The sequence below is a fragment of the Schizosaccharomyces japonicus genome (genome assembly GCF_000149845.2).
Source record: "Schizosaccharomyces japonicus yFS275 unplaced genomic scaffold supercont5.2, whole genome shotgun sequence".
Classification (NCBI taxonomy): Eukaryota; Fungi; Ascomycota; class Schizosaccharomycetes; order Schizosaccharomycetales; family Schizosaccharomycetaceae; genus Schizosaccharomyces; species Schizosaccharomyces japonicus.
In genome coordinates, this window is record NW_011627861.1 from 2,346,793 (window position 1) to 2,366,659 (window position 19,867).

The 19,867-nt window shown below is 44.2% G+C and overlaps 10 protein-coding genes across 10 annotated transcripts; 4 read left to right on the forward strand and 6 right to left on the reverse strand.

The window, feature by feature from the left end:
* The first annotated feature begins 389 nt into the window (after positions 1–389).
* SJAG_04851 (mannan endo-1,6-alpha-mannosidase) lies at positions 390–2,795 on the forward strand. The gene has a single exon (XM_002175888.2). The coding sequence runs from the start codon at positions 654–656 to the stop codon at positions 1,986–1,988; it is 1,335 nt and encodes a 444-aa protein (XP_002175924.1). The 5' UTR covers positions 390–653; the 3' UTR covers positions 1,989–2,795.
* A 207-nt stretch (positions 2,796–3,002) lies between these two features.
* On the forward strand, positions 3,003–4,821 carry SJAG_04850 (mannan endo-1,6-alpha-mannosidase; the record flags this gene model as incomplete). Its single annotated transcript, XM_002175887.2, has 2 exons — positions 3,003–3,093; positions 3,212–4,821. 2 exons carry the CDS (start codon positions 3,003–3,005, stop codon positions 4,819–4,821), a joined length of 1,701 nt encoding a protein of 566 aa, XP_002175923.2.
* On the reverse strand, positions 3,740–6,373 carry SJAG_04849 (guanylate kinase). The gene is made up of 2 exons (XM_002175886.2): positions 6,228–6,373; positions 3,740–6,139 (listed from the first exon to the last, which is right to left on the reverse strand). The coding sequence occupies exon 2, from the start codon at positions 6,102–6,104 to the stop codon at positions 5,532–5,534; it is 573 nt and encodes a 190-aa protein (XP_002175922.1). The 5' UTR covers positions 6,105–6,139; positions 6,228–6,373; the 3' UTR covers positions 3,740–5,531.
* A 192-nt stretch (positions 6,374–6,565) lies between these two features.
* Positions 6,566–8,346, forward strand: SJAG_04848 (tRNA (guanine-N7-)-methyltransferase subunit Trm82). The gene is made up of 2 exons (XM_002175885.2): positions 6,566–7,316; positions 7,470–8,346. Exons 1-2 carry the CDS (start codon positions 6,616–6,618, stop codon positions 8,059–8,061), a joined length of 1,293 nt encoding a protein of 430 aa, XP_002175921.1. The 5' UTR covers positions 6,566–6,615; the 3' UTR covers positions 8,062–8,346.
* An 826-nt stretch (positions 8,347–9,172) lies between these two features.
* SJAG_04847 (60S acidic ribosomal protein P0) lies at positions 9,173–10,441 on the reverse strand. Its single transcript, XM_002175884.2, has 2 exons — positions 9,609–10,441; positions 9,173–9,400 (listed from the first exon to the last, which is right to left on the reverse strand). Exons 1-2 carry the CDS (start codon positions 10,392–10,394, stop codon positions 9,251–9,253), a joined length of 936 nt encoding a protein of 311 aa, XP_002175920.1. The 5' UTR covers positions 10,395–10,441; the 3' UTR covers positions 9,173–9,250.
* A 176-nt stretch (positions 10,442–10,617) lies between these two features.
* Positions 10,618–12,977, forward strand: SJAG_04846 (WRDR85 family WD repeat protein). The gene is made up of 3 exons (XM_002175883.2): positions 10,618–10,858; positions 10,907–10,954; positions 11,064–12,977. The coding sequence occupies exons 1-3, from the start codon at positions 10,695–10,697 to the stop codon at positions 11,866–11,868; spliced, it is 1,017 nt and encodes a 338-aa protein (XP_002175919.2). The 5' UTR covers positions 10,618–10,694; the 3' UTR covers positions 11,869–12,977.
* SJAG_04845 (riboflavin kinase Fmn1) lies at positions 10,903–12,615 on the reverse strand. Its single transcript, XM_002175882.2, has one exon. It carries the CDS (start codon positions 12,562–12,564, stop codon positions 12,031–12,033), a length of 534 nt encoding a protein of 177 aa, XP_002175918.1. The 5' UTR covers positions 12,565–12,615; the 3' UTR covers positions 10,903–12,030.
* Positions 12,953–14,422, reverse strand: SJAG_04844 (26S proteasome non-ATPase regulatory subunit; the record flags this gene model as incomplete). Its single annotated transcript, XM_002175881.1, has 1 exon — positions 12,953–14,422. One exon carries the CDS (start codon positions 14,420–14,422, stop codon positions 12,953–12,955), a length of 1,470 nt encoding a protein of 489 aa, XP_002175917.1.
* A 978-nt stretch (positions 14,423–15,400) lies between these two features.
* Positions 15,401–16,867, reverse strand: SJAG_04843 (fumarate hydratase; the record flags this gene model as incomplete). Its single annotated transcript, XM_002175880.2, has 1 exon — positions 15,401–16,867. A coding segment is annotated over one exon (1,467 nt), but the record flags the coding sequence as incomplete, so codon positions are not given.
* A 937-nt stretch (positions 16,868–17,804) lies between these two features.
* On the reverse strand, positions 17,805–19,745 carry SJAG_04842 (pyruvate decarboxylase). Its single transcript, XM_002175879.2, has one exon. It carries the CDS (start codon positions 19,625–19,627, stop codon positions 17,912–17,914), a length of 1,716 nt encoding a protein of 571 aa, XP_002175915.1. The 5' UTR covers positions 19,628–19,745; the 3' UTR covers positions 17,805–17,911.
* Positions 19,746–19,867: the final 122 nt, after the last annotated feature.

The window sequence follows — 19,867 nt, forward strand, 5'->3', positions numbered from 1 at the left end:
AGGGGACGCATCCACTACAGCACAACAGCTACACCGTGAACTTCATTCTTTAAGCAATTTTCCCATTGTCAACAGCTCAATGCACTAGATGAAGTATGTATTAACCTCATAATATAAAACAGCTGTTTGAAAATGCTTATTATGTCTGCAGAACAGTATCATTTTAAAACAACATGCCGTATCTCTCCCTGTTAAAACTTATGAAACCAACATTAGACAAAGGCATATATAAGAATGTCTGTCCGCTAAAAAAACAGTTCTTCAAATTGAAGCAGTACTGGAACGGTATGTTAAGTACATTAAATGTAAAATTGTCTTGTGTGCATTTGTGTGTGTGGGTCCTTTTTTAGTCTTAAATTTATAAAAGATTTCTTAAACAACAGTAAGAACAAAAACATGATAAAAGCGATACATAATAACTGCGTATTTGAATACAACATGGGTTTTCAATGTTTTCTTTATGACCGCCACCGCTTTGTTTACCAAGCCTCCCAAATGCAATTGTAGACGCATACTCGTGTCCCCTTTGCCATTACCCATAAAAAATTGCCATTTCGAGCCGTTATTCATATAATTGTGCATATTATTTTCATTCATTTTATTATCTTGCATTTCTATCATTTTAGCCGTTGTTTTCCTCATTTGATTAAATCATGAAAATAACAACTGTGCTTCTTGGTTTTCTCACCTGCATTAGGTTAAGTTTTGCATTCTCTTTAGACGTAACCGATGAGAACTCTATTTTAGATGGGCTTAATATCGTTAAATCTGGTTTAATGAATTACTATGATTCATCAACAACCGTATTTCTCACAGTGTACTGGTGGATGACGGGTGCAGGAATGAATGCATTGCTGAACAACTATTATCTTACGGGAAACTCAACGTACAATGATCTTGTGACGAAGGTCTTATTGAGTAATACTGGAGATGAAAACGATTTTGCTCCTTCCAGTCAAACCTTAGATCTTGGTAACGATGATCAAGCTTTTTGGGCTCTTACTGCGATGTCTGCTGCAGAGCTAAACTTCACCGAGAGTTCATCTCAATCTTCATCATGGTTAGAGATGGCCCAAGCTGTTTTCAATGAACAAGTTGCGCGCTGGGACACCACGCTGTGTGATGGCGGTCTCCGCTGGCAGATTTACCCGTTTAACAATGGTTATACATACAAGAACTCCATCACCAATGGCCTTCTGTTCCAGCTTGCTGCCCGTATTGCACGATTCACTGCTAATGATACGTGTGCTGAATTTGCGGAGAAGGTTTGGGATTGGACAACAACGGTGGGTTTTCTCAATGAAAGTACTTTCACGGTGTACGATGGTGCTACCACTGCAGACAACTGCTCTACGCTCACGGAAACGCAATGGACATACAATGTTGGTGTCTTCTTGGGTGGTGCAGCTTATTTGTACAATTATACGAATGGCAGTACAGTTTGGCAACAACGATTGGATGGGCTTATTACCAAGGCTTCTAACCACTTTTTTTCCGGTGGTGTTATCTACGATCCTCAGTGTGAAACTTCGAACAGCTGTAACACAGATCAACCCTCTTTCAAAGGTTATCTTGCTCGATTTATGATGTACGCAATGCAGCTTGCACCATACACTTATGACACCATCATGCCATTAATGAAAACCTCTGCAACAGCTGCTGCTCTCGCCTGCTCAGGCGGCTCAGATGCTGTTACATGTGGTACTCGTTGGTACTGGAACAATGGTACATGGGATAGCAACTATGGTGTTGGTCAGCAGCTGTCCGCGTTGGAAGTTATTCAATCACTGTTGGTTGACAAAATGCAAGTTCCACTTACCCAAAGTACGGGTGGCACATCTGCTTCCAATCCGAATGCAGGCTCTGCTTCTGCCTCTTCGACCGTGGTCATTTCACCTGCTACGACGAAAGACAAACATTGGAGTCGTTTCTTCACTGCTTTGCTTGTTTTTCTGCTACTAAGTTGCTCTATTTGGCTGTTCCTTTAAATTATTGATTCAAAATTGTTGACATTATCTATGTAAGGCATTTTTTTCTGATTGTCTGCTCATACATGTGTTAACAGTGTCTGTTACGTTTCCAAAACTCGTTTTTTTCTCTCTCTCTCTTTGTCTATTTGTCTATTTCTTTGTGGCATTCTGTGTTTTTATCGACCATTCTTTTATCACCTGGAGCTACATACTGTGTTTGCATATTCTTTTGGTGTTAATTTGTTCTGATTTTGGCGCTGTTTCACGTTTGCCTATAAAACGCTCAAGGAACAGGTTTTGACAATTTCGTTCTTATCAATTGGCGTGATTTATCAATTATTTAAATGATCTATGTGAACATATTCGGCGCACTACTTTTAAAGCTATGTTCACTGCTCCTAGCAATACTGGAAACCACTAGGACGTTGGGTTTTTGGCCAATATATGCACATTTACGCGTTAAAACTATGTATTTACCAAAAACGCTTTCTGAGGTTTAAAACATGGCCAATTGAGCCCTACGACTAATTTATTGTTAGTTGACTTCTTTAGTACATGTTTGCGCTGACTGAATTACTTTGCAAACCTTAAATGCAATCTCTGCTCATATTCCCCGGTTTGTCCTTGATCCATTCGATGATCCTCGGCGATCCCGACCTTTATTGGACGCTGTCGGCTCTGTGACCGGTATATGCAGATTCAGCATCCGATCCCGTGGCCATTTTGGTGGGTCTTTTCTGGCATTCCGAGGCAATGACGTGTTACACTATGAATTTCGGGAGAGGTACGGAAAGGTTCACTAGAATGAACTCACCCACAGCCAACCTCCAATTCTTGCATAAACAACGAGAAATCGCCGCAAATACGCAGCGTTAACTATTTCAAGTACGACCTTTTACAAGGTTTTCTTTCTCTGTTGTCCTTGTCTGGACTTCTTTTGTCAGAAAAAGGAGAAATAGTCGACTTCATCAAGACGGCGTCTCTTGTGTTCCTACTGCGCAAACAGACCGTAGACAGAGACATTTCACGATAATGAAGTTTCGTCAATGGCTGAATTGGCTTCTCTGTACATCTTTTGCGTGGCAAACTGTTGTCGCGTTTGAATTAAACATTAGCAGCCTTGGTATGTGGTTCTCCAACTTACTCCGCACTCGAATGGACGAATTGTATTTGTGGTGCCGTTGAATTGCTCGGGTGCTTTTGGTTCACGTTTTGCTAACTGATTGTGTTCGCGCATATAGATTCCATTTATTCTGGCATAGAAACTGTTCAGAAGGGTTTAATTGACTACTGGAATGCGTCTACAGATTCATTTACACGTTCATATTGGTGGCAGACTGGTTCGTCTTTGACGACTATGTTAAACACCATGCTCGTTACCAACAATGAGACGTATAAAAGTCTAATTCACGATGCTCTCGTGTACAACGCTGGTGAAGATTACAATTATCAGCCATCATCGGAGTATTTCAACCTGGGTAACGATGACCAGGGTTTTTGGGCCCTCGCAGCCATGTCGGCTGCGGAGAATGATTTCACTTCTCCCGATTCATCGCGCTCGTGGTTGGAGCTTACACAAACTGTGTTCAACTTGCAAGTCGCACGTTGGGATATAAACTCTTGCGAGGGCGGTCTTCGTTGGCAGGCTTTCCCCTGGCTTAGTGGTTATACTTATAAGAACTCAATCTCAAATGGTTTACTATTTCAGCTCTCTGCAAGATTGGCTCGCTTTTCCGAAAACGAAACATATGCAGAGTGGGCCGAGAAAATTTGGGATTGGTCAGAATATGTTGGGTTTGTGAACACTACGGACTACTCAGTCTACGATGGTTCCTATATCACAAATAACTGTTCCGTACTCAACTTACGGCAATGGACCTATAATTTGGGTGTGTACCTTGCTGGTTCGGCCTATATGTATAACTATACGAATGGCAGTGATACGTGGAAGGGACGGTTGGATGGCTTAATTACGAAGTCGAATTATTTCTTTGTAGAGAATATTGCGCAGGACCCTCAGTGTGAGTACTTTAATAACTGCAATCTAGACCAGACTTCATTCAAGGGTATTCTTATTCGATTTTTTGGTTACGCAATGCAGCTTGCTCCATACACACATGATACCCTTATGCCTTTGGTCCAAGGCAGCGCGGTCGCCGCCGCATTGGCTTGTAGCGGCGGATATGATGGCGTTACTTGTGGTACTCACTGGAGTTGGAACAATGGGACGTGGGATAGCACGTATGGCGTCGGACAACAAGGAGCAGCTTTGGATGCGATAAACACCTTGTTGATTGATTATGCTCCTACTCCCAAAAAGCTTTCATCAGTTTCAGATCAACGCTCAGATCCCAGCGCTGGTGTTCATACTCATGGAACCACTGTCAATGTTACCATTACACCTGCTACAGAATCGGATCGCGGTGGGGCTGGTTTCCTCACTGCGTTGACGATAGCGATTTTTCTTCTTGGTAGTATCTGGGCTGTGTTCGATTTTGGCGGCTCTGGAAAGTTGCCTGCTCGGAACGAGCCCTATGTTACTTTCATTTCTATTCTTCGACCTTCATCCGATGAGGATGAGAAGTATAAGAGTGTTGACAGTTCAGACACTGGTAATAGTTCTAGGGAAAAGGCTGATGCCACCGGTGTTGAAGAAGCTAAACAAAGTGACACGGCGATCATTTCCCCGTCTTCACCCGTGGCAAAACGAAGTGATGCTTCGCTTTCTACCCTTCAAAATCCTACTCATCCAATCGAAAGTAACTCCAATACATCATTCTCAAACCTTTCAGACGATTCGCAGAAGCTCAGTGATGCACCAAATCACGGAAATGCTGATCGAGTTCTGTGAGAAGATGTTGTGTTTTCCACTCAATGATCAACTTTTCAGATTATACCCGAGTTTTATTAAGCTGTCACTTTGTTGACAGCTTTAAGCAGTTTTCGCTTTCAAATGCTGTAGGCATGTTGATGTATGACATTGCTTGCAGACATTAATACTCCTGAACGCTGTGAATCGCAAATGATTGTTCTCCTTATTCCTTATGCCATCATCTCGTCTCTCTTCTTTCCTTTAGTTCCATCCATACTTTTACCGTCCGTTGAAACTCCAATCTTCCTTTTAAGCTTAATAGGAAAAACACTAAACAGCAGTTTTTATTTCATCTTTTTAATGGATTCTGTTTCTCTTTCGGCTTAACAAAATTTATGTTCTTACTGTTAATGCAAAAAATCGTACTTATGTTTCGAGCTGTCAAAAAAACATATCCAGTGTGAGAGTTGACGAATAGACGAGCTGTAAATACATGTTTCTGTGAGTACCAATATGATTATATAACAGACATGAATGCGAATTTGACGTTTCCGTTGTTCATGGGTATGATTGACAAGTCCCGCGCTTTATGGAATTAGGAAACTGATGCATATGCTTTTGCAGTGATATTTTTTTTTTTAATTTTTTTTTTTGCAATACCATTGAAACTTTTTAATGTATCTAATGGGATTAAGTACTCTAAAGTCTTGCTGAATTGTATCATGAATGAATAAAAGGGCGTGTAATCCCTACTCATCCTTCAAGCAAAATTGCTCGAGTTGTTTGTAAGCAGTATCAAGGTTATCATTCACGACAATGCCGTCGAAGTTACCAGGTTGCTTGCTGTACTCGATCTCGGCAATAGCTTGAGCAAGACGTTTGCTGATGGACTCCTCGGACTCGGTACCACGACCACGAAGGCGTTGTTCAAGGCATTCAACGGAAGGAGGAGCAATAAAGAGGTAGCGAGCATTCAACTCGCTCTTCTTCACTTGCATAACACCCTGCATATCGATGTCCAGAAGCGGTGTTTTCTGATGTTGAATCACATCATCAATAGCCATGACGGAAGTACCATACATGTTGCCAGAGAAAACAGCCCATTCAACGAACTTGTTCTCAGAGACGAGCTTTTGGAACTCCTCCTTTGTAACAAAGTAATATTCAACACCGTTTCTCTCTCCGGGACGGGGTTGTCTTGTTGTATGAGACACTGAGAAACCAAAACGATCCTTGTAATTTTGCATCAAACGTTTTACCAATGTCGATTTTCCGACACCAGAAGGACCGAAAAGAATAATAGGACGTCTAAGAGAAGCCATAGTGTTATTTCTTGAGTTGGTTCTGAAAGAAATAACTATTTTGAAGGTTAGAAATCATGGATACCACTGAGATAGTTTAAAATACGATGGGCTTTATTAACAGACACACCGAAGTCAACTTACTGCAAGAGACAAAATTCACCTGGAGTTGGTTCTCGCTTGCTTCACGTTCCTTGAAAAAAAAGGCCGTTAACACCACACTCTAAACAATTTAAACAACCGATTCTTTAAGAACGTCGTTCAAATAGTAAGCGCTTTTTCAATAATACTAGGGTTTTATTAATTCTGTTTCTTACAAACTGCTAAATACGACTTCATATAGTAAACTCACCGTTTTTGTTCTTACTCCACTAACGTAACCAGACCCTAAGAGCGTATATTGAAGTTCCAGCTATTCTGTTGTAAGTAGATCGTTGAGATCGACATTATATGCCGCAGATCCCATCCGCAGATCATCTTAGAACAGTAGATCTCTAACAGAGAGAAAAAACACAACTTAACATTACCCTCAATGTCGTCTGCTACTTTCCGTCACCCATGCCAAACTGTACTGTGGAATAAGTTTAGCGACTCTATTGTTTGTTGCAGTGGGCCCTTTTTGAAAGAATTTGCATGTTCAACGGGCGAAAAGTTAAACGAGTATTCTTACGAAGATAAACTAGACCAAAAACATAGAGAAGCAGCAGCCTATGGACAAGCCGTGCGCTTCGTTGCTTATAGCAAGGATGGAAGTTTTATGGTGACTGTAAACGAGGATAAAACGCTTTGTTTATGGAACGTCATTAATTCTAAAATACAGCTCGTTAAACTTATCAAAGTTGCAAAGCGTTGTTCCGCTCTAGAATGCTCTGAAAACGGTGATATTGTTTATGCAGACAAATTTGGAGACGTCTTCCGCATTGAAAAGAACTGGTTGCTTGAGAACGGTATTCATCCTGAGGAACAAGCAGCAGCCGAGCAACAGGCCGCTGAGGCAGCAAAAAGTGGAAAGCAAAAGGCGATTGGGACGGCTGAGCATTCTAGTGTTGAAAAGGTCAATAACTTTCATCCTTTGTTAGGTCATGTTTCCATCTTGACCCAATTACTCATTTGCAAGGATCCAAAAAACCCATCTCGCGAACTCATCATCACTTCAGATAAAGATGAACACATTCGTGTCTCTCGTTTTCCTCAATCATATGTCATTGAAGGATTCTGCTTAGGTCATGAGGAGTAAGTAGCCTTTCATGCTTTAGGAAAGTAATGTTTGGGCAAGGTTAGATATTTCCCCAAAGGGAGATAACAACTTATGCCCGAGTTTTATTATTGATCCGGCATTGTTACTTCTTTTTATCTGTGTTCTTTACAAAACTAACAATTGTGCAGCTTTGTGTCTCGTATCTGTTTGGTCGACAATGACATGTTGGCGTCCGGAGGTGGTGATAACCACGTCTTTTTGTGGGACTTGTCAACATACAAGTGTTTGGATGCCTTTAATATCAAAGCTGCTTTCTCTAACTATCTCAACATGGAAACCTCCATGGCGCTTAATGTACTTCTGTACGTACCTCCGCTTCACATGTTGATGGTGGCCAGTGAAGGTAACTCGGGTGTTGTTTTCATTCGTATCGTTGATGGTCGGCGCCTTGAATATCATTCGGTACTCGCAACCCCGTACCCGGTCATTTCAGCTACACTTCGTGAAAGTTCAAACGGTTTAGGAATCATCCTCGCCTTGGACAACACAAAGAGCTCTGAGCAAAAAAATTTATCGTGCCTGCAGTATATTGACCTGCGCAATTTCGCAGCGCCCTTCACTTTGTCCGAACCTCCGTTTTTACAAGCCGCAGTAAATGAATTGCCCGAGGTAGAACAAGTACTTTGTCCCTTATCACAAGTTCGGCCACTCCGTAAGGCACATTCAAAATTCTTTGCTCCCGGAGAAACGCGTGCAACAGTTGGAGCAGACACTCCTTAGAAGGCTCTTGGAAAATCTGGTGATATTTGTGGGCACAAATCATAGATCATATGGAATATATAGTTAATTTCGTACAATTGAAAGTTTGATACTTAAGGCAAAAATAGTCGTAGTTTATCCAAAACTTTGTTGTTTTAGGTTCCATTCCCAAAAGCATCATCACTGAAGAGCTCAATGTATGCGATCATTGAATGTGCTTGGGCAATTTAAAGCTGTAATTGTACAGATACCAACAAAACATGTACGAATATATTACTATCATATGTATTTAATCCCAAACCCAGGCACCATTTGCTTATTTTTTTCTATGTTATGTGAGGCTGCTCACCATTTCTCTGTATTTTCTAGTCAATGATAGGAGCATTCAGTGTTTAAAATTGTAATTGAAATACGATCGCATAGAGTCTTACAACCAATCATCGCAAATTTAGTTCAATATAGCCTTCTGTCGAGTGGTATTTCAATTTCACAATTTGAGCAATCCAAAATTTCCGTTTCTCCTTTGGGCTTGTTACTAATTTTGTTTTTCATGCTGGGCCCAGCAAAACTCTAGATTAAAAGTAATCATTGACGTGCATGAGTGAAATACGATGACTAATCAAAGAGAGATCATTGCAAAAACTTTAGTCCAACATCGCCTGCTTGTTGAGAGAATTGAAAGATGTATTTTAAAACGTAAATGTTTAACGTTCCGCATATCGTGGGCGTTTCATTAGAATAGCCGTTTTCTTCTCTTCAACGAGTTTGACATTGAGGTACCCGGCCCCATTAACTCGTCCTCGTGCTTTCCAGACTTCGAAAGCTCAAAGCTCCACTCGCTGTTAATAAGAAGTCAAAGTAGTAAGCCAGAAAAAAACAGAATAGCACTCCCCGACGAACTGTCCATCAACAAAAGCTTCACGTCAATCTATTCCATCCACCCCACCAGGTACAAAGACATCTTGCCAAACACTACAAACGCGTCTAATCAGAGAAACCGCCATTAAACAAAGAACAACCCCACAGGTGAAGGAAGACCAAGCAGTAAAACGGTTTAGATACCCACAGCATAAACAACCCATTGCAATACCCAAAACACCATTGACACCATCTACGACAACTTCACCGACGATTGAGAACAAGAAAAGTAACTTGTTAAGTTATGACAAACCACCACTAAGTGTTCATTCGCCAAAATCTAATAAGCTTTTTAGTCGAAGAGACCGAAGCCCATGTCCTCATCGGATTCTTCCTCCTCCTCTTGCTTCTCCTCAGCGGCAGGAGCGTCGGCGGAAGCAGCAGCGGCAGCGGGAGCAGCAGCAACAACGAAAGCAGAGGGGTCAGCAAGGTAAGCCTTAGCCTAGAAAGGGGTTAGTAATCAGCTCTAAATACCAGACAACGCGAATGCTTTGTTGCAAGTACCAGCTCAGGAAAAAATTAGAGTGTTTTAACTTTTTGCTCATAGGCATCACAAGTTAAGAGACTCATCAAAACAGGTACTCGCAACAAAATCTAAAGGTACGCGTGTATGCAAACGGTCAACCAATACCGCTGCAGGGAATACATACCTTCTCAGTACCCTCGAAAGTGTACTCGGTAGCCAAAGAAACGCCAACAAGGTTCTTGTAAGCGTTGATGACAGAGTGCATGGCGGAGAGGATAGTGGGGTAGCTGGCAGCCAAAGAAATGCAGGTGACGTTCTTGGCGGCTTGGAGAAGGTGGGCAATAAGATCATCGTCCGAAATGTCAAGGATAGAGGCATCGAAGACATTACCTTGGTCGAAGATGGTCATGACCTTCATACCGTAGGTGAAGGGAGAAATGTTGAGCATGTTCAACAAAGTAGCCTCAGAGGGACCGACCTTGGTGTTCTTCTCGACCAAGTGAACCTCAGAAGTAATTTCAATAGTACCACGGGTAATCTTGGTGGGAATGCCCAAAGCTTGGAAGAAAGAAGTCTTACCAGGCTCCATACCGGTGTTACCAGCGGGAACGAAGACGTCAAGAGGAGCGATGGCACCGGGTCTGGCGGGAGCAGCAACGACGTTGTTAACGATGCTCTCACGGACCTCCTTCAAGTCAGCGTTGGTAAACACGAAACCAACATTGCCACGAACGGTGGGCAAAAGACGTTCGAGCTCAGGAACCTCAGACAAGACATCGCGGATAGCACGACGGATCATAGTGTTCTTACCCATAAGGATCTCGGCGGTACCGCGAAGCTCCTTACGCACAGTGTGCATTTGTTGGGAAGAAACATTGTCGATACCGACAACGAAGACGGATTGGTACTTGCTGATAAGCTCACGGAGCTTCTTGAAGTACAGGGTCTTGCTCTCTTTAGTGACGGCCATCCCGGTTATTTGTTTTTGGTGTTGGTTTGTGGAACTAGGAACGAATTTGTATGTGGTTTATATCAACGTGTGACTGCTTTTGGGTTATAACGATACGCGAGGATTCATGGAAATAGCCGATTAAGCGGTAGTGAGAAGCGACCAAAGTTACGGATGGATTTAGTGACCGCTAGCGATATTTGAAACAGATCGCGTTATATAAAATAATGATGCGTTAATCTTCACTAAACGCATTTCCCTTGCTGTAGTGCTTAAGGGAAAGCTACGTTACTGTTAGCAACATATTTTCATTCGTCAGTCATGGCACCGTTTTTAGATACAGTGTTTACCGAATGGCCGGCGGATGTGTGCAAGTTCTCAAAAGCATTTCCGGAAATCTGCATCGTAGGAACATACTTACTGAATGAAGAGACGCGTGTTCGTACGGGAAAGCTTATTTTGTACGACACGCGAAATAACAAATTGTATGGAAACGCACAATTGAAACCATCGTTTACTAACGAATTTCAAAGAAATCGCATATTTGAAACTGAATGTGATGCAATTTTAGATTTTAAATGGTATGTGGGAATGGTGGGTGTAGGGACTTCAAATATCAAACTGTACAATGGTATTCATACTCTCACTTTTCTTAACAATCGTAACGCTTATCAGCTAACGTGCATTCAGGTCACCGATAAAACCAGCGCTGTTATTCGTTGCCCATTCCACTGGAAAGATTTCTGTGTATGAGCATCACGAAGAGTCACGTCTTCGGCCACTTCGAGTAGATCAGCTTGTTGACGAAACGGTGCTGCTACTCGCGTTAGACTTCAGTCCGGAAGGCGACACACTGGCAGTGTCAACATCTGCTGGACAGGTTCTGCTCGTTGATGCTGAGACGGGCGAGCTCTGTGGTGAACCATGGTCAGAACATGGATTTGAGGCATGGACCGTGCATTGGAGCCGAGACGTCGACAAGTCACCAAACGTTTTGTACTCCGGCGGAGATGACGCAGCTCTCATCTGCTACGATCGTCGAATGCCAGGTATGAGCGTGTGGAAAAACCGGCGTGTACATACCACCGGAGTTGTGTCTATTCTTTCGAGACAATCTTTTGGTCCATACATGTTGACTGGCGAGTATGGTGACATTATTCATACGCTAGATGTCCGCTCTGCGTGCCTACCTCTTGCTGATAAAAACTTGGGCGGCGGTGTTTGGCGACTTGAGCACATGTATACAGACAGTGTTACACGAAGTCATGACATTTTGGGTATTCTTATGCATCGCGGAGCCCAAGTCTTGCGTGTGCCAGCAGGCTTTGAAGATATCGAGTTGCACTCGCAAGTTTTTGATGAGCACGAAAGTATGTGCTACGGAGGAGACTGGCGGTCGCAGGATAATACTTTTGCGACTTGTTCCTTTTACGATAAACGAGTGTGTCTCTGGAAGGCAAGTCCAATGAACGAGTCGAGCACTGCTATCGAATGAGGGAATACAAAAAAAAAAGAAAATGAAACGCTACAGAACAGATGAGGCTTTGACCAAAAAGCAAGAGTGCACTTGAGGGTTTCGATGGCAAGTACGAAGCTTTGTGTCTTTTTCAATACCTCCATTAAAATCAAAAAAGAGCCATTCTACCCGAGCACGGGATTATTTCTGCTCTTCAGCCCTAGCGGGTGACTTTGAAGGGCTCTGAAAGAAGCTTGAATGCTTGTATCGCTCGTAATCTGGACGGCTCAAACTGTTGTGTGCCACTTTTATATCAAAGTGAATGTCTGCAATTAGCTTGTCAATACCCTCATAATCAAGCTCTGGGCGAATGTAACCCATTACGGCCGCTCGAACTTGCTGGCCATAAAAATCTTGAGGAAAAGAATGCATAATATGTATCTCTGCCGTACGCTTTTCATTGTTGTAATAAGGATTCCATCCGACACTCATTACCATCGGATAAACCTCACCATCTGCGACCTGTGCAAACCCATAGTATACACCAGACTCGCGCTCTTTTAACAACTCCTGTACTGCGGATTCTAAGATATTGGCAGTCGGAATCCCCATTTCTCGAGAACCGCGCCCGAATCCATGAACAACTTCACCTTGGAAGAAAATCGGATACGGAGGTTGCACTTCTTGAGGGCCGACGATTTCGGGTCGTGGATTGGGAACCTGATTATTGCTCATTAAAGTGGTAGTGAAATATGGTTGGAGGAGACTGTACGTGTTGGCTTTTGGTGGTAAGTATGTTAAGCAGCTGCCTTTGTAATCATTGAAACAGTGTTAGACTAAATAATAATATAGCTTCTACAAGATGATACCGAACCAATAACTATTAATAAGGAAACGAATTTATTGACAAATAATTCACAGAAAGGCCGAAAAAGAAGATAAAGTCGTTTCTTGTTTTGTATCATCTTTATTGACTTGTGCTTTTTCATGAACAGAATTTAGTTGGAAAGTTTTAGAAAACAAACATTTCATGTCAACGTAGGAATAATAGAAAATTCGTAAAGAGCGTAAAGAGTGACCAGAATGATAAAACGAAAATTGGATACGTAAGATCGCGTTGAAATTAAGCGGTTTTTGCAGCAACACGGGGTGAGGGTGTTCCTGAACCGTATGCTCCTTCTTTCGCGCGCTTCAGAATAGGCTCACGGAATTTTCCAAGAGGCAAACTCTCACCATTGTTTGAATGTTCCAGCATAGTCATTAATACTTGATATTTCAAGACAATAGCCTCGTGCTCTCCGCGCGTGTCTAAAAGTTCAGTGAGTACGCGGGCATGTGAGGCAACTTGGATAGGCGAGCGTTTAGCTATGTGAAGGATGCATTGGAATGCGAGCTGCCGCATCCGCGCAAGTGGTGAATTACTTTGTCGCATAAGAGTAATCATAGTATCATGAGGCATCCACCGCCATAATTGCATCCACTGATCAGGGTCGGACTGTTGGAGCGCATGCGCAAACGCACCCAACCCCGTCTCGTCTACCAAGAACTTTCGGCAGAGCCAAAGCGGCGCATAGCGTTCACGTTCATCCTGAACGCCATACTTGTCACGCAACAAGGAGCATGCCTCTTTATTGCCGAGCAAAACACCATATGCGATAAAAGCAGTGTCGTCAGACCCCTTCATTTTTTGTCGTATAACATCGAAAAGATGAAACTTGGAGTCAAGGTGCTTTAAGCAAGCAGGCTGATGTGTGGTCAGTTGAGGTAAAAAATGCAAAGCAACGTGATTGACATATACAGTGTTTGACTCGGACACGTAACGCTGAATAGTGCTGTCGAGGAAACCCGACTCGTCTGACAGGAAGTGAAATGTGTGTGGTGCCTCAACCATTCTTCCTAATGTGTCAATATAGCACAATTCCAGTAATGCATCATTATGAGTGCGTGAAAGGTCAAAAACATGTTTTGTTTTCAACATTTCAAAATGTTTTTCTGAGTTAACGGAAAGTCTGGTAAACAAATCGAGCCAACGGACACGAAGCTCCGAGTTCATGATTTCCATGTCAAGAGGAACGAACGTGCGAAACAGTACATCGAAGTAGTGTTCATATTTGCACGCATCTTCAACCAACTTTATAGCTGTTTCGGCCACTTTCGTTTGTTCGCTATTAACGCTCGTTAACACTGTGGTGAAGAGTGAATCAGTAAGCTCCAATTTTTCAAAACTCGCTCGTCTGCACATTTTTAAACAGTATAATTGCAATTCTGGAGCCGGATTCTGAAGACCTGTAGCCAGGTAGGAATCAATGCCGAAAGCTTTCAAGTCCTTCCATGACATTGGTTCGACTAATTTGTCAATCACTTTCACAATCGGTCCCAAAGGCAATGGTAACTCCAAACAGCTGAGAATGGTTTCCAGCATGCCAAGACAGGCACCACGGTTATGAGAATTGATGCTGTCTTGAAAATCCAGCATTGCGTTAGGAATTTTTCCGAGAAGCTCATAGGGGTTCGACGGAAGATCTCGCAAAAGTTGTAGCAAACGCCGACCTTCATCGGGCAGGCCGGGAATAAGTGGAATTGAGTCAGACATGGTTCACCAGCGAGAACTGAGAAAAACGCAGACGTTCTTTTCTCGCGCGTTTTCCAGCCGAGTTACAAGCAGGAAAAAAACTCAAATGTAAGAAAATAGGCTCGTTAACTTTAAGCAACAAGCAGTGTTTCGGATATGGTTGTTGGCAGGTATTTCGGAATCCATTATTGCACTACTAAGCAGGGTTTCAATTTCCCCGCCTCTTTGCAATAACCTTTTTTGATAAGCGAGTTTTTACGTAGAAGCAAGCCGCCGGAGAAATTAGGAATTCCTGAAGCCTGTGAAAAAAACGGAATCGCATTCTAGACGTTATTCTGAGTTTGCATTCTTTCTAAAACAGGGAGTCCATTTTTGCTGGTAAGTATTAGTGTATAATTTTAAGTGTTCCTTTTCCAGCATGTGGACATTAGCTTTATCCACTAAGTGTGTTCAACACGTACAAAGTACCTCCGAAAAACGCACAGAATGAGTTGATTATGTTAACGTGCTACCCCTAATTTGCATACATAGTCCCAACCCCCCCCCCCCCCGGTAGACCCCTGCGTTAATGCTATTTTTACAAACAAAAAACTGAACACACACGAGTCACCGGTATTGAGCGGCATAATAAAAGGCGATTCTCATAGATTTTACGTTTAACTTCAGCGCACACAATACACTTTTTCGGCTTACTCGGATATGCGTCTTTAGTGTATCAATTTATTAAACAAAACCAAGGACGATAACAAAGTGCGACGTGCCTGTTGCGCCGTGGCACTGGAGTGTTGTCTATTATTAGCATAGTATGCCATTAGCTGTTAATTGGGGGAGCAGAGGGATAATCGAAAAGAAAAACAGAATTGTCTACGCACAATTGTCATGTGAATAGGGGCACAATTTGAACCTGTTTGGGGAGAACGAATTAAACAAGAAAAAGAGGCAAACGGGTTTGCACGGCAGAAACATAGTTCGTTGCTAAAAGTATCTGATGCTGCCCGTCTAATTAGAAGAAATCATGTTTTCTGGGCGCACCCATTGGTCAAATTGCTGAGCGTCGCCAAATCCTAGACGAATAAACTCATCCTTCAATGTGGTATTGTTTTTCAAAGCGCTCTTAGCAATCTTGGCAGAATTGTCATAACCAATACGTGGGTTCAAAGCTGTCACGAGCATGAGGGACTCGTGCATCAGCTTCGATATCCGTTCGCGGTTGGCTTCCAAACCAGCAATACAGTGTTCCGAAAACGATTCACAAGCATCACCCAAAAGACGAATACTATGTAACAGCGTGCGACCCAGTAAAGGCTTGTAGACATTCAATTCAAATTGTCCAGACATTCCGCATACGGTGATAGTCGAATGGTTGCCCATTACCTGAGCGCAGACCATCGTCATAGCCTCACACTGTGTAGGATTCACCTTGCCAGGCATAATTGAACTTCCTGGTTCGTTTGATGGCAGTGAAAGTTCACCATAGCCACAACGGGGACCAGAACCAAGGTAGCGAATATCATTAGCAATTTTCATAAGAGAACAGGCAATCACGTTCAAGACGCCGCTCATCTCGACAACGGCATCATGAGCAGCCAAGGCCTCGAACTTGTTGGGAGCAGGGGTAAACGGATGGCCAGTCAACTCAGAAACCTTTTGTGCAATTTTCACGTCAAAGCCCTTATGCGTATTAAGACCTGTGCCGACAGCGGTACCGCCTTGCGCAAGCTGCGACAAACGGGGGAGAGCGTCGTGAATACGTTCGATAGCATTTTGCACTTGTGCAGCGTAGCCCGAAAACTCTTGACCAAGAGAAAGCGGAGTAGCGTCCTGCAAGTGAGTACGGCCAATTTTAATGATGTCGCTAAACTGTTCTTGCTTGCGACGAATTCCGTCAAGTAGCCGCTGAAGAGCTGGCAATAAATGGTCGTTAATTTCACACACGCTAGCAATATGGATAACGGTGGGGAATGTATCATTCGAGGATTGTGACATGTTAACGTGATCATTAGGATGCACCGGCTTTTTAGTACCCATCTGGCCCCCAAGCAATTGAATGGCACGATTGCTGATGACTTCATTGGCATTCATGTTTGACTGGGTACCGGATCCTGTCTGGAACACTACAAGAGGAAAATGATCATCCAGCTTTCCTTGCTGAACCTCGGTAGCAGCCTCAGCAATAGCATTGGCAATTTTCGGATCCAATCCGTATTCTAAATTGACCAACGCTGCGGCACGCTTCAACACGCCAAACGCATGAACAAGAGGAAGTGGAAGACGCTCGCGAGGGCCACCGATGCGAAAATTCTCCAATGACCGTTGCGTTTGCGCGCCCCAATACCTGTCTGCGGGTACGTTTTTGGGACCAAAGGTATCTGTCTCTACCCGGAACTCATTCGGTTTGGGTGTTGATGGAGCAGACATAGAAAATGACTTAATTGTGGTGATCGCACTCATTGGGACGAACTGTAAACGTGTTAATCATCCGCACAAGAAGAGGATAACAATAAGAACGAGAACCTCCGAAAATTAACGGGTAGACAACCTGACCGATGAAGCGAAGATCATTGAAGCCAATTTCTGGCATAAACAGAACGAGCTCTCCGGATAAATCGAAATCGATGGTCTGTACTGCGACGCACGTCGCGAGTCCAAACGCAAAATACGCAACGAACGCGCCCAGCACGAAACAGGCGCATTCGTTGCGATAATTACGTTACAATACACACGGAGAAGTTACTACTGGGCCAAAGGCAATGGTCAAGCGGCGATTGCGACGGTGCGGTACAGACTAACAAAACGACTACTAAGAAAAAAATTTAAGACGACATCCCGGTAAAGAGCATCACCAGAAGGCTAAACAAATGAAACAACTGGCAAGCTACTCCACGAAAGATGCTGTTTTACTTAATTCTTGATATATCCGGAGAAGCTTCAAGAGTCACTCAAACTCTGCATCAATTCTTCGTTCTTATCTTTTGCTCACAAAACATACCTTAAAAAAATGTGAACGCTTGGTCAGCAGCGTGGAGGGAATGCGCATTTAAGTCTGAATCTCAACACGAGATGTTGTTGGTTGTGGGCAAATGGTTTAAGATGCGATGGTGGTTATATAACTATATCAGCTTCCAGACCCATCTGCGACGTCGCCGTGTGGGGTGTTCTGCATGATGCAACCGTTAACGCCGAGTGTGACCGCAACTCAAAAAAAAGCTAACCGGTTTTATGGTATCAATCAGGTAGCCGTCGTTATCACTAGGGAAAACAGCAATCAGTATCTTCTCCCTCGCCCCCATGCCCGAGGGCCAAGAATGCCGGTTTCGAATTTCACCAGAATCCCGTACCGATGATGACCCTAAGAAAAACCTGAGCCCGGAGAAAATCAAATGGCCCAATACGAGTCCCTTGTAATGAGAATACAACAACCACTCGTAAACACCCTAGCTGTCAACACAAAAATTAATTCATCAAGTGAACTTCTCATTTAGACTAGTCTATAATATTCATGCCAAAAATTTAAACACGCTTGTTGATGGCAGCAGTGAGCTTAGCTTGCTCGACCAAGACGCGAGGGGCGTCAAGAAGGGGCATGTGAACCTCAACCAATTGGATGACATCAGCAGCAGCGAACTCCTTGTTTTGGAAGAGCTCGACCAACTCCTTCTCGGTGTGGATGTTGTAGGAGCGGGAGTCCTTGGCACCGTAGTCCTTGAGGAGGTTTTGGTAGTTCCACTCAGTGTTGATGTCGTTGTAGACGGCGTGAAGACCGTGGATAAGACGCTCAATGGTGTAACCGTTGTTGTTGATAACGAAGATGATGGGCTTGAGACCTTGACGGATGCAAGTGGAGATCTCTTGGACAGTCAAGGCAAGGGAACCGTCACCGACGATCAAGACAGTACGGCGGTCGGGCTTGTCAGAGTCCTTAACGGCCAAGCAAGCACCGAACAAGGCACCGACGGACCAACCGATGGCACCCCAGAGAACTTGAGAGAGGTGAGTAGCGTTCTTGGGCATACGGCAGTCGAGGGAACCGAAGTTGGAGGTACCAGTCTCAGTGACAACGACATCGGAGTCCTTGAGGAAGGTAGAGAGAGTGGGCCAGAACCACTTTTGGGTGATGGTGCCGGCAGGGTAACCCTCGGCAGCAGTAGGGGTGGGGACCTTGAAGTTGACGGGGGCAGCCTTGGCTTGAACGGCCTTGAGGTCAAGAGCAGCAATGATCTTGGGGAGAAGGGCCTTCATGCCAACGTTCTCGTACTTGGCAGTACCAATTTGAGTCCAGGTGGAGTGGAGCTCAATGGTGTTGGTGACGGGAGTACCGTAAGTGAAGGTACCAGTGTTGAAGTCAGAGCGAAGGGCACCAACGTTCAACAAGAGGTCAGCAGACTCGAGACGCTCCTTGACATCGGTCTCAGTAAGAGAACCGACGTAGACACCATCGAAGTAGGGGGAAGACTCGTTGATGGCGGTCTTACCCATGGGGGTGACATAGGTAGGGAAGTGGGTGGCATCGACCAAAGCTTGGGTCTCCTCCTTGGCGTCGAAGCGGGAAACGCAGGCATCGACAAGGATGGCAGTCTTCTTGGCGCTGTTGATGCGGCTGACGATCTCCTTAAGAGCCTCGGCCTCAGCAACGGGGCAGTTCTCGGGGTAGCTCAAGTTGAGAGGGGTCTTCAAGCCAGAGGCATCACAGCTGAAGTAGCCGGAGTCGGAGGGAATGGCAAGGTAGACGGGCTTCTTCTCGCGCCAGCAAGTCTCCAAGATGTGGTCAATCTTTTGGGGAGCGGTCTCAGCAGAGTCGAGGAATTGGACCTCAGCAGAGATCTCAGCGGACATGCGCTCGAAGACCTTGAAGTCACCGTCACCCAAGGTGTGGTGAAGAAGGGGCTTGACGGCCTGGTTCTTGGTGGAAGGAACACCAACGATGTGAACAACGGGGATGCGCTCAGACATGCAACCAGCAATACCGTTAAGAGCGGAAAGCTCACCAACACCGAAGGTGGTGATAATGGCAGAGATACCCTTAACACGGGCATAACCATCAGCGGCGTAAGCACCGTTCAACTCGTTGGCGTTACCAACCCAGCGGAAGGTCTCATCACCGACCTTGTCGATGAGGTCAAGAAGAGCCAAGTTGAAGTCACCAGGAACACCAAGAATAGACTTGATGCCCAATTGGAGCAAACGTTGGAAGAGGTACTCACCAACGAGGATCTTTTCAGAAGACATGATGATTGTGTGTGTAGAGGAAGACTTGTCCGAAGATAAGTTGATGGTTTGACGGGAGTGAGCTTCCTCTATATATACTATCTGAGTCCGGCTGCGACCGCACCATACCGGCGCCGACTGTCGGCTCGATGAACACCTTTCCCAAGGCAGGCGCCAGTCTTTCTCTCTGATTGGTCGGAAAGTTGCAGGTGGCTCCGGAACTAGGTTCCTCTTTGCGAGCCTAATCGGCGGCTTTCGACG